The 13,450-nt window shown below is 42.9% G+C and overlaps 4 protein-coding genes across 4 annotated transcripts; 2 read left to right on the top strand and 2 right to left on the bottom strand.

Moving 5' to 3' along the window:
- Window positions 1-351: 351 nt before the first annotated feature.
- PHALS_05828 (RxLR-like protein) lies at window positions 352-816 on the bottom strand (the record flags this gene model as incomplete). The annotated part of the gene is made up of 2 exons (XM_024723134.1): window positions 352-647; window positions 720-816. The coding sequence occupies 2 exons, from the start codon at window positions 814-816 to the stop codon at window positions 352-354; spliced, it is 393 nt and encodes a 130-aa protein (XP_024574142.1).
- A 4,537-nt stretch (window positions 817-5,353) lies between these two features.
- On the bottom strand, window positions 5,354-7,753 carry PHALS_05827 (zinc ion binding protein; the record flags this gene model as incomplete). The annotated part of the gene is made up of 4 exons (XM_024723133.1): window positions 5,354-5,704; window positions 5,803-5,917; window positions 5,991-6,061; window positions 6,137-7,753. The coding sequence occupies 4 exons, from the start codon at window positions 7,751-7,753 to the stop codon at window positions 5,354-5,356; spliced, it is 2,154 nt and encodes a 717-aa protein (XP_024574141.1).
- Window positions 7,754-7,817: 64 nt separating this feature from the next.
- PHALS_05826 (UBA-like) lies at window positions 7,818-9,831 on the top strand (the record flags this gene model as incomplete). The annotated part of the gene is made up of 3 exons (XM_024723132.1): window positions 7,818-9,352; window positions 9,424-9,507; window positions 9,576-9,831. The coding sequence occupies 3 exons, from the start codon at window positions 7,818-7,820 to the stop codon at window positions 9,829-9,831; spliced, it is 1,875 nt and encodes a 624-aa protein (XP_024574140.1).
- A 481-nt stretch (window positions 9,832-10,312) lies between these two features.
- On the top strand, window positions 10,313-11,281 carry PHALS_05825 (hypothetical protein L915_17806; the record flags this gene model as incomplete). Its single annotated transcript, XM_024723131.1, has 1 exon — window positions 10,313-11,281. The coding sequence occupies one exon, from the start codon at window positions 10,313-10,315 to the stop codon at window positions 11,279-11,281; it is 969 nt and encodes a 322-aa protein (XP_024574139.1).
- Window positions 11,282-13,450: the final 2,169 nt, after the last annotated feature.

Genomic DNA, 13,450 nt, shown 5'->3' with positions numbered 1-13,450 from the left:
AAACACAGCTATGATGAACGCTTCATTTCAAAATTTGTTTTCTTGAAAGCTCCTTGTATAGCTGAAAAGTGAGAAGGGAAAGTCAAATACTCAAATTGAAGCATTTTTAATTTTGGCAGTGAGACTACATCACGGTATCGTAAAAACATTGTTCATAAAGAGTATCACCGCTGCCAAATCAGCCGTGAAAAGACTCTGATGATGTGTGATCTGTGAAGTCAGACAATATCACGAACTGACTCTTGTATACGCGTCTTGCTTGCAGATTTTGCTGTCCCAATAAAAGTTTTAATCATGGCACGTGAAAATATCCTGTCTGATAATAGCTATACCCACAACGTCTCATAGTCCTCAAAGATTTCGTTGACGATCCCTGAGACTCGTGGGCTTGCAAAGCAGAAGGTTTGAGCTACCCAACCGATCCATTTCATTAACAATAGGTGTTGTTCTCGTCGTGAGTGTCTCAATATCACCATTTTTGGTGGGCAGGGGCGATATACGCGAGTCATGTGCAGAGGAGCACAACTTCAACCCACTCTGACCCGTCATACGACGAGAACCGCGATATACGTCGCTCAAATAATTCTGTAAGAAATGAAATGCCCCTACCAAAGGATGGTATACCGATAAGATTTCGCTACTCTTTCCTGCCCAAATCGATATAACATCATACGTTTATGCCAAGGGTAATTGCACTATGGATAGTAACATTATGATACTCTCTGATTGGCTCAAATAAGCCAGTAACCAGGCAGCAATCAGCAAAATATTCAGCATGTGTCGATTAAGGATCGCAATCTTAGGAAGAAGCAACATTTTTGCGAACTTAAGACTCATCAATTGTTTTGCATTAATTCATATGGTTCTCAAGTGCCTATCGGTACATTTAAGTCCAAGCATCGAATCATTGTGGCTTTGCACTGGAACCAGTCGCATAAGAATCGGCGCAAACGATGCATGATCGCTAACTACGTGAAGAATCTTGCCCAACAAAATCTTTCTCCGCCGACGATTATTCACGACAATAACAAATTACAGTGCTAATTTGCTAGAATATCTTCACAAGATCTGGATGAAGGTGATATAGCTTGGCGATGTGTGTCCAGCACTTATCGAGGACGAATGAGATATCACTCTTCTTGCTAGTCCCACTCTGCTAAACTCATCACAGCCTAAAGTCAATTGTTGAATTGCTGTTTTGGGAGCTTGTGACGTCAAAGCTGCTATACAAAGACATATTACGAACTTCTGTGTAGATTGGATCGTACCCTATTTAGGTCAAGCGTACATGTCTAGAGAAAGCAGACAGCGTCAGGATCAAAGAGCGCCAGTGAAAATCACTTACCAGCAAGATGTTCGTACGAACAACGCAGTGATGTCTCTGTCGACACCAAACGGAACAAGAAAAGATGTACTCACGACCGTATGGCATATTCCTATTCTTTTGCAAAAAAAATCTTTGAGCCTCTTACAAAAGATATGAATCGGTGGTCTTGATCGAGATGGCTGCCTGCTGCAGCAAACATCTTCGAGGTTAGCTTGGTACGCTCTTATTCCAGTACACGCCTCATTTTTAATATCGCTTTGCTCTACAAAAATCTAAGAAATCTGGCCGATCACATAACTGATCGTAAGCACTATGTATTATTATCACTTTGCATATTTAGCACTAGGACATTTGGGAATGGAACTGAGAGATGCTTGAAGTATGAGCACAAACATGTGGAAGAAGATGATAGTTTTGTGTATCGATCAGTTCGATGTTTCGAACATTTCTTGGCGTTCATTATCGACAGGAATGAAAAATGCACAGTACAACGTCTCAAAAAATTTGGCCGATGCGACAAGGTTTGCATCCAAAGATCAATGACATGCTTTGCGTAAGTTCTTGGACGAAGTGTAAATCCACCTCCGTGGGTTATCAACGCAGACTTGTTGAGTCAAAGCCCAAAGCGACTATCCTCATACATATGTGTCATTGCAGACTGCATAACAGATGCATCTATCCTTTTTAAATTTGAAAGATAATCAGTGCCTAGTCATTTGACAGACTAATTCACCCTCTCTGCGCTCGTCAACGCGAACTCAAAAAGTCAATGCTTCCTTTGTGCAGGATACCCGGGAACGTGAGCTACTAGCCTTCCTCCATGCAGTTTATAGGATATTATTTATTCAAGATAGTGAAACAAATTAATATTATGAATATATACCACCTGCAGCGGGACTGCCGTAGCTCTTTGCTTAGAAGAAGCTAAGCTAAGGTCACCAACATTACGTTCTTTACAAGAGCCAGTATGTGTGCAGCGAATCGCAATCCGCTGCCTCCAAGTGTAATTAAAACCTTAGCCTACGTAAAGAGACTCTGCTCAAAACTGAAACTGAATGTAATAGTTTTGGTTGTGGCAGAGCCGCCAATATCTAGAACCTTAGGTATTTCTGATTGATATAGTAATACTTAAATAGTATGGTACAACCTTAATTAATATGCGTTAATACTGGCAATCCTGCTGCGTAGTGGCTTCTTGTTACGGTGCAGCCACACCATTGTGTGATTCCACCAACTTGTGAGATCCACACCTATGTACGGTCACATCATCTTGTGTGACCCGCCCTTTAATAGAAGGGTACGTGTAACCCCGTTACACCACTGCTTTCATGGGGGTCTCCATACTGGTGTGGCTCGTGCGTTGCGCAACTGTCGAAACAGCAGAATGCACGCAAAGCCATCGACAATGCCAATTATGAATACGAAATCCGTGCTTGCAACGGGATTACTGGCGAACGCCTTGACCACTTTTAAGCAAATATTGGAAACTTTGACAGAGTGGAACGTTGCCTCGTCCGGGATCTGAATTCAAAATACGATGCCACCCTGTGTATGGCGTGGTGGGAATGTGATGAACCATGGATAGGCTGTAAATAAAAAACATTGGGTGCCATGCAGTACTCTTCTACTAGAAATTTGCTGATCCAAGGATAAATTCTATAAGCGCGGGCATGAAGCTGGGATAACGTTTGTGTGGGACACGGGATTGTTAGAAAGCCTCAACGACGATATTGCTAAACGCCTTTGGCAATTTTAGATGGCAGAAACGGCAGTTGGCTGTTGTCGATAGATCAAACTAAAAATGAGCAATAATACATTGTAAATATTGTTGTCAACGCAGAAATAACGAAAACGAAAATGTACCGCGTGTCTGAGTGTGTAGCTCTGAAAAAAGTTGAATACTGCTGTGAAGTGGGATCTTACCGATTGGCTCCAGTGGGATGATAGTAATGGCATTAAAAACACATGATGGCAAATTGATCTGCCCTGAGTTGAAATTAATTGTTTCCCTTATGCGCGTTTCTTGATATCTTGTCGTCTACTTCTCAACTGGTCAATGCTTCTGGACCTAACGTTGTGTGGGGCGGGTTCGAGCCCCTCAGCGGTCAAAATCGTAATCGTACCAGACATGCAGGAAATGTCGGCTGCATGCTAAATATTACCGACAACAGCCAAGAAGGTCTTCGGGATGGCGACTCGTACAGGAAAAATTAAGAATTAAAATCAAGAAAAATATACCCCAGCGGAATGAGCAATGTATTATGTTAGTCAGGGCCGAGAAGGTATAGCCGTGTAATAAGATAATACATAGCAACTTTCAACTGAATTACTTCAGAAGGCATGTGATATATCAGAATAGAGAAAAACAAAAATGTGGTTGTTCATGGCGTAATCATTAATGGCGTAATCATTTTAGGCGTTATTCCTCCAGGCGCAATGATGTCTGTGAAAAAATGCACCGATTTCTAACAGTACACCATTATGCCTCGCTTTTGACAGACACGACTCGGCACTGTTTGTCTCAACTTAGCCCAAAGACTTCGAATTGCACTGCAGTGAATGTCTCTCCCATCAGCTTAGCGTTCATTTTCTTAGTCGAGAGGTACTGTGGCACCACATGGCCCTGATCAACCATGCACTGTCAAATTGAATTTGGCCGCCTGGCTGAGCGGTTTTAGAGAGCAAGACAACTTAATTTCCTTTTTCATACATTCATTTAGGTTGATCTACTCTTTTGTATGTTTCGATCATCAACCCTGCGCATCGGTTCTCTACCTACACGTTTCGCTTGTAAAATTGCTATGCTGTATAACATTAAAAAAACTTCATTTTCATCTCAACGTGTTTTATATATTAGAATCTCCCTCATCTTGTGATGATCTTGATAGCATAGAAGAGTCTATCCCGCATTAAGCATCAATCCGGTCCATAGTTATTACTCAACCTACAAGGTGATGATCCTATCAAGACGAAATAAAGTTCAGCAACAAATAAGAGTACGTTGTGGCAACCAAAAGAAGCAAGGAAAACTTTTGAAAGAAAGAGAAATGAAAAACTGCAGCACCCATTCAATGTAAAATAGCATGTAAAAAAGTTTGCTGTAACAACGAACATTTCAGTTACGACTTTGGATGGAATGTCCTGATAACAAGATGAGAAGATCGAAGTGATGTGATTCTGTGGAATATACAAAGGTTAGTTATTCGTACATACTCTTCTATAAAGAAACATAGTGGACACCCGTATATAAAATGGTGAATTCAAATTTCCTCAATAATTAATTTGTATGAAGAATGGCGGAGGACTAGATTATAACAAGGTGATTATGAACACGTTATCATCTACTACTGATATCTCTTGAACTTGTCCAAGTCAATTTGCTACATATACAAGCTCGTCATCTAGTCTTGGGTAGACTTCATCATGCTGATTTCTCGTTGGACTTGGACTAAATCGAGTCGTTCGTGATATTGCGATCGTCATTTTGTTGTTCACTGCAGGTTTCATCTTAAACGCAATAAAAGTTGATTTTTGGGCAAAATCAAAGCCCTTTAGCTTCTCACAGTAGCTAATTAATTTTGTAAAAATTTGTAATATTAACGGTTTGATCTCGTTAGTCCTACATTTTCAATTGTGTAGAATTTCAGTTTCTTAGCATATGTCTTTCTAATGACTTGAACCGGAGTACGATTTATTATCACTTGAAATAGATCGTAAGTGAATTCTCCGGTGTCTGTTGGCACAACTTTTATATCCCATTATGTTCAGGTTCTTCGATAAAAAAGAAATAACTAATTTACCTACACTACATCGCCTCGTTTCCCAGGTGAACAAAAGCCACGTCACAAGCAGCAGCATGGCGCAATATCGTTTACAGTCTATTAAGCAACGACCAGTGCTCGCAATCAATACGTCATAGAATGAGAAATCATTTGTCGCTGAAAGATGCAGACATGATTGCTTTTCGAAGCGTCTCTGTGTTTCGATCTCGTCGTCTTATTCGTTCCACACTTGCACTCAATCTACTTAAGGCTCTGGAAGGACATGTCGACACGTCGGACACTCCATCTTGACCTGCATCCAGCCGTGCAGACATTCGCGGTGGAAAATGTGGTCACATGGTGCGATCATGTAGTCGCGTGCTTCAATATCTAGCTCCACCATACAGATCACACAGTCGATCGAGTTGTCACTATCCTTTAATGGAATCAACTGCTGCAGATTAATGCGCCGCTCATAATTATACCTCACAGGTAAAAACCGCGCAGGCACGAAAAATCTCGGACCATACTGGTGCTGCAGTGCTAGAATGCCCACTTGCAGCCCCATCCATGTCGACAGGACGTAACAAAAGTGCGGGTTTACCTTACTCTCGTACTAAGTAAATAAAAGATGGTTAGATTTCATTAAAAAGTTGATCATGAATACAAGAAAATCAAAGCGATTAGATCAATCGCCAAGTCAAAAATTCTTACCATAGGAAATGCAGTAAGAAAGTTGTCCGGACAACCGTAAAAATACAGCGGTAAGAATAAGCGCAGTGCGCTGATACCATAAAGGTATCCAGCATCAAATGGATTCCGCACCTCTCTAATGTAACATTTTATATACGCATAGTCAATTGGATTGAATTGCAGGCAGAAAGAGCACTTCAAAAGCTTACTTATGAGCGTTGTGCACAATTTGTGGAACCCAGAATGAATAGCAAATAAATACCAGCACAGTCAGATAGTTCTACAATAGTGATGCAAACAGAGACAGATCGCTCAATAAACAGGTTGATAAATCTGTAAAAAAGAGATTCCATACCGAAGCATTATAAAAGATACCAATCCCAGCACATAACGATAGATAAAATCGCGAGTAGAGTGTCGTTAGCTCCCGGCGCAAAGTCAGCCAGCCTTCGGAAAAACCTTGAGGTCTTCGTGCCTTCCAAATGATCAGCAAATACCGCATCTCAAATACCGAAAAGATGATGAGCTTGACAAATGCGACTGAAGCAAAAGCAGCAAACACATTTTGTGCAACGATACCAACGGTCAAGTGGCCCAAACACAGATATGAGTCCACGATAGCTTGCTGTCCGATTGTGAGCAACGAGACCTTTGCTGCAGTCGCTTGCGTGCTCGATATCTGTAGCTGTCGCAACAAAAAATATATTTCTGCCATAGCAATAAAAGTCATGATCACCGCGTAGCGAGAAGCCTTTGCAAAGAAAATATTCAGATTTTCTTCCTGAAACGTTGTGTCGATCTTTAGATACAAACCGCAGTTAACGCTAGCAAGAGTGCCTTTCAATTTCATGCGATTCATTGACTTTTGCAACATTGTCGCTGCATCCAACTTTTCATCTTCTTCGTCTAAGGGTTCGCTCGTATCATTCACCAGCATCATCTCCACGATACTCACACATTGATCACTAAACGAGTCACTGCTCCGAAACCGCGAAACGTACGAATATTTTGGTGGTGAAATATCTATCGCAGCATATTCATCTCGATTCTTCACGGATGGGACGCCATCCAGCACACCAAAATTCATCATCTCTCCTCTTGACTGATTCGGCAATGTCTCTGAATTCAACTTTCCATCGTCATCCTCTGACATTGCTTGCGTGAATTCCTCGACAGCGGCCGCATTCACACTATCATTTGCTCCTTTACGATACAAAATTTGAACACTTGAGTCTGGACTGTTACCAAAAAGCGTCAATTTGGCCAATTTACGAAGAAAAACACCTTGCACTGGTAGAATTGTGGCCGCCAGCGATGCATGCTCCTCATAAATAACCAATTGTCCCGTAACGTACGCCACCTCCGTCATCAATTCTTTAGAAGCCGGTGCTTTCATTTTTAGAAAGAGCCACGTGTTGCCTTTTTCTGCTGGTTGCGAGTATTGCTGCAATTGTATCTCTCGGTCCACTTTGAGATACGGGATAATATCGTCGTAAACAGGTCGATTAGCATTATATACTTCAGCCTCAACAGAATTCCAAATGCCTGAATAGATACCGGTAACATTAAGTGGCGACTCTTGGTGCCGATATCCCGGCTGCTCCTGAAGGAGTGCCTCCAGCTCATGTACCTTCTGAACCCTGTCTGTATCATTGAATGCGTTCTGTGGCAACGAATAGCGATTGTGACCCGATGTATCAGTCGAGGCACGATTGTGCCGAGCATTGCGGGCTTCTCCAGCGCGATTGTCGAAAAAGAGGACGAGAAAACACAAGAAAATGGCCATACTGAGCAGCTGCATGCGCTGGCGTTGAAACTGTTGTTGTCTCCAGTCAGCCTCCATTGCACTTAAACTAAGTGCCAGTGGATTATTAGAACTTCCAGCGGGACTACCAACCGGTCCGTCTGTCCTGCGTGGAGAGTTGGCATGTACAATCATGACGACGCGGCCGTTCTCGTTGCGGTCTCCCATGACTTGATCAGATGGGAAGTAATACTCAGAACCTGTGTAACGAGTCCATGGTGTGGCGTACATAATGAATGACATTCACTCTGTGGCATTGTCCGCATTCACGGAAAGTAAATCGTGCAAAAGTCGCTCGTCTCCGTGGCAAATTTTTGCGATGTTGGGGTCCGAATCATCTGCAGATTTGTTAACTTCTTCCTCTCTGTCTTCTCCGTCATCTAATATGCTCAGTACTCTTTCTGTATCGTCTTATAACGCAGACTCGATCGAAAATGCGCTCGATACCCAAGTCGACCTCGTGCTTGAAATGACAGCAACCTTTGATGCTGATGGGTTTCAATTGCCATCTAAAGTAACAAGAAAGGAAGTGAAACGGGCTCTTGAATCGAGTGATGGGGACGTTTCACGTGCAATAGACGAGGTGCTGAATCTTATTACTATCAAGGCGTTGAGTCAACAAGACCAGCAGACACATCAAAAGTATCAGCAAAGCCTACACGATCATGCAAAGCTGCAACTTGGCGAGCTTTGTGCTGGATTAGGTCTAAACGAGAACAGCTCTTTTGTTGTAGCCCTCCAGCAGCTTTCAGAAAGAGAGCGTGACGACCTGTTGGATACTAACGGACCTTTTGTTCAGCAGTTGCTACTCAGTCTAGAAGAAGATAATGAAGCAAACGGTGAAGTAGAAGATGTGCATCCACTCCAGTTTCTATTAGAACTGTACCCAGACTATAAGGCCGATGTGGTAGAGGACGTGTTGGACAGTCACAACTATGATGTGGACAAGGCAGCGGAAGCGCTGCACAACTTGCGAGCGCTAAATCATGTACAGAGTTTTGCAGCAGTGACAAGCGCAAATGCACGTTTCTTAGCACAGCAGAGGGATTTATCTGAACATGGACTTAAACTGGATTCACTAGGACAATTTCCCGAGCTTGGAGCCAGCACAACATACCAAAAGACTTTCGAGAGCAAACCACAAAAATGTCAGCAAGTGCCACACCATCGACCACCACCTGAGCCTTCATATCCGCCCATGAAGCTTTCGATGCTGCCAATAAATCGCCAGACGGTGGGAGACAAGACGAACGAGGGGTACAATGTCTGGGATTATCAGCATACAGTACATAATCGCAGGGAGTCTAGGATTACAACGCAGCTAAAGCTAGAGCGGCTCAAGAAGCTGCTTCCAAGAGTTGACAGCAACATCATTCAGACCGTACGTATTGATTTTGTTGTATATCAAACGTTTGTTGGAATAAGCTGCTCTCTTTTACGTGGACAGACATTTTACCTCAACGGTGGTAGCTTGAATGCTACAGAGGCAGCTTTGCGTGAGGTATATGATTTGCCGCTGGTCGAAAAACAGCTACAACCTCTCAATGCAGTAGAACACGCCAATGTAGCAGCTGATGCAGAAAAAGATCTTGCTGCTGTTAAGAACCATCGCAAGTTTCGGCAAAATGAGTGTACTGAAGAATGGACCCTTGTATCTAGCAAGAACAAAGTCATCGCTGCAAGAGATGCTCTTAGTAATCGCTATTGCGATGTGCTTGCATCCTTCAGACGTGGCCAGAACATTCTTGCGGTGGATCGTATTCGAGAGTTAGTGAATGCCACAAATATTGATACTGAAGTCAAGGTCGTACTGATTCATTTTTATTCGTGGATCAAAGGTTAAGCAATGCCCGTCGCGAACACCGAGATGCTCAACGCCAGTGGGCCCACGACTTCTTTTTAGCGCATGAAGAACAGATTAAGTAAGTTTATCAGGCTATTCTCCATGGTTGAGTTTTGATTCTACTTTCTTCGACTGTTTGTGCGCTAGACACCAGCAGCCAATTGACCTGCATGGCATGCATGTCATGGAGGCTTTATGGGTAGCACGTGAAGCGATCGAGTATTGTCAAGAGCATCGCATTCGTCGGTGTCTATTGATCTGTGGTGTAGGTCACCATTCAAGAAATGGCAAACCGCGTATTTTGACCGCGCTCCAGCTGTCACTACAGCGACGCCACATCGCATTTCGCGAGCTCAGTGGCGTGATAACAGCGTTTCCGTTGCGGTCCACGGATCAGGCTTGATCCCTGGATTTTGCCTTGTCAAGTCTTTAGCTTATTATTGTGTAGGGCCCCGATTTAGATATTAGATAATAATTTGATAGATTCGCCTAAATTTGACTTTTGTACAACTGCTGTCTGGCGACTCTTCATTACACTCAGACATTTACATATCATGAGCGTGCAAAATTTGAAAGAATTCTTCTGAGATGAAGCAGCTTCCACATGCGTCATCGCATCCTTCTCAGCTTTTGATGACAGGTACCCGTTGGACTTTAGGCAAGAAATGCAGCGCCGCCAATTCCACTATAAATAGTTGGGCTACCCCGAAAACGGGGAATCCGTCTCCAGCGAAATGGGATAGCGTGGCACAGCAGTTTAAAGGATAGTAAGTGTGGACGTCATTATTGAAACTATAGACGTGCAGCTGAGCGCAGCGTAAAACACAAAATCACATTGTTCCTTGCAAAAGACTGAACGCCAGATAATGACCCACTCACGTACCATGCGGCTGATATCAGCATTCGCATCGGACAGAGGAGAAGAGCGTGACTTTGAGAGTTCGTATCCGAGATGTCAAGTTACAAGCGAGCGCACACCAAGCTGGGCAACCACAACTTATGCAGACACATCCAAAGACCTCTCTCCACTCGAATCTAGCAACCTGGCACTTGAAGATCAGTTCTGTGGCTGGCTTTGGATGCGAGGCGGACGCTTCGGACGGTGGCGACATCGATACTTTTGTCTGGACGGTACTATGCTGTCGTACTTTACTAGTTTTCCAGCTGAGGTATTCTTAAAGCAGGCTCAAGCCTCAGTAGCTTCAGCTTGGGCATCAAGAAATCACTTTCAATTTGGCGATTCATGTCAACCTCGAGGTGTTATTCGAGTGGCACATATTGATGACACAGATCGGACGAATCGTGTTGGATTTAAGGTATATGGTTCTTGTGGAAAAGTGATTGACATCCGTGCTCACGATAATCAGGAGCGCAATCGTTGGCTTCGTGCTTTGAAGACTCCTGCCCGTCGCAAGTCTAGGTCATGGTCGATTGGGTCAAGTGAGGAGATTACACTAAGCATGTCGTCATTCGACCCCGACGGGCTTTGCCGGTTTGACCGACTATCTATTCCTGTCGCTAAGAGTGGCTGGATGGAAAAGAGGAGCTCATTTATTGGTCTCTGGCGGCGCTACTTCTTTGTTATTCAAGGATCAATGTTATCGTACTACGACAGCGACAAACCGTACGAGGTGCCGCGGTGGAGAGGGTACGTTGTAGGCATCAAGACTCGTCGACGTAGTGGGACGTTGGTTTTACCAACAGCTGGCGCCACAATGGCTCCGCCGACGCAAGAACTAGTCATCTCACTGGACTCACCACATCATCACGTATTGCACGTTCGATTTCGTAGCGTTGAAGAAGCGCGCGACTGGCGTCGAGTGTTGCGAGCCAATGTCAGAAATAATGGATAACAATTTCTGTGATTGACCAGAATTTTATTGCTGGGTTTGTCAAATTTACTTAAGATAAAATTCTACAAAATGATAAATACACTTTTCGTCTGTTTTTCCCGCTAGATTATATTCTTCGAGTTAGTTTAAGTAATGTTATACTAAATATATCTAATTCCCTAACTTGATTAAAGCCATGCGTACTGCAAAGCGTGAGGCAACCAGCTGTGTTTCATTCGGACCTATTCTCTGCCTTATCTCTACCATTTTTTTATCATAAATACACCTTGGTCATCTTGAGCTGAGCGCTAAGCACAAGGGATAAAAGTGACAATGTATTCTTTTTAGGCGAAACGTGCACCACACCAATCTTTTTGAGGACATTAGACATCTGTAAACACAGTTTTCCTCTCGCACTATTGCATCTAAAGTACCTGCCATCATGAAAGTATTGTGGTTCAGCTAGCCGCTGAGACAGACGCGGCCTTCGCATTCTCAAAGCACCGACACAAATTTATTCACGAAGATGTTGTGATCTGCGATTTGCCAATAGTAAATTCAAGTTAAAGGAATACAAACGTATGTGCAGCATTCGGAGACTATGTATCTCGTACCCATCAAGCAATTTTTGAATAGGCTTCTCACATTACTAGCCTGTGTCCGTCAGAGCGAACGATGTATCTGGCTTGTAGCAAGGGTCAGCTGTCATGGCTAATAACGCGAAGATTAGGTGTAAGCTGTGTAGGGCTCATAATATCTGATGTTGTGAAGTACGGACGCCAAACCTTGACTTCAAGATTATTGAATGTATACTTTTACTTTCACCTAACGCTTTGTTTTTTCGGCATCAGAATTTTGCTAGCGACTTTGATGAGCTCCTTGACGCCTCTACAACTTCTGGACTTGCATGTTTTGTCAAGCCTAAGTCATTTAAAGTACCAATAATTCTAGCAATGTTCTGTTTAGCCTACGCTTTCCGACGCTTTTGTTCACAGCAAAAGTTCATTTTCGGGGTTTCTGTGTGCAGGCCAAACATAACTTGTAGTTTACACGTACTTTAGACTTGTAGGGTTCAGTGTCATTTGACAAAACAAAAAAAACTCGTTCATGAGAGTTGCGTCATTCTTCTACTTGTTATCAGAAGCCGCTACTGCTCTCGTTTATTGTACCTGGAATTCAGTGATTTTGGTCCCTGGGGTACACAGCAGGTGCTATCTTGTTACATCACCGAAGCAGATATTGAATTCTGACGTCCGTTTCGTGGTCTTTTTGGATCATGCCATCTCGATCCAGCGTACACGGATAACTTGGCTCGACAGTTTGACTGAAAGTATCAAGTTGACGCATATTGGTTATCTATCGTCTACTTGGAGTCGTGGTAGTTAATCCTGTTCATCTTCGTGGTTGGTAACCCCAACAATTCTTGACGTACTTTGTTGAAGAAATATGACTGATTTTTACGCTCAGCTACAAAAAACAGCATACTTTCATCGTATGTCAAAGAACCAGAACCGAAGGTGATTGACTTTTCTCAACGCATACTCGTCATGGATCTTTTAAATGCGTCTTGAATAAAGATGGATTTAATAACAATTTGTTTTAGATCTAGTCCTAAATATTGCTAGGGTGAATCGTGGATAATAGCCGAGTTAGTACATACGCAAGCTATATACGAAGCTAAGTGATTAGTCAAAGAATATAAATCTCGGCAAAGTCATAATTGTTACAATGGAAGACAATTAGAGTTGCCACCCTGGAAGTCATGGAAGTCGCAATTGAGTGATGTGCGATTAAACGCAGATTAAAAAAATTAACATGCTCACAAAATTAGCTGCTACTGTACAGAGAAAGCCGGCTTCATGACGTCAGTTGTATTGGCGTAAGCACTCAAGAGTTTTGATGTAATAAAGTCATCATGGCTAAGGTGTGTAATGCAGATTTGGTCTTTCCTAGCTGGTCTTCCTTTCTCGTCGGTGTGGAAAATCGAGAGTAGCCAAATTCCATAAATGGAAAAACTAAAATCATTTACTCAAAATGCTAACTCGAGGCTTAGCCACAGGCTCAGAATCTTGAAAGCTCGTTATGCGTAGACCTCGTCCGGCAAAAAACTGAGGCGAAAGATATCGAATATTGTCATTTTCAAGCACAAGCTCGAGCTATTGTACAATCTTTTCGCATAGTACTCTGGGT

The sequence above is a fragment of the Plasmopara halstedii genome (genome assembly GCF_900000015.1).
Source record: "Plasmopara halstedii genome assembly, contig: Scaffold_291, whole genome shotgun sequence".
Taxonomy (NCBI): domain Eukaryota; phylum Oomycota; class Peronosporomycetes; order Peronosporales; family Peronosporaceae; genus Plasmopara; species Plasmopara halstedii.
The sequence above is the reverse complement of the archived record's forward strand: the minus strand, read 5'-3'. Positions and strand labels throughout refer to the sequence as shown.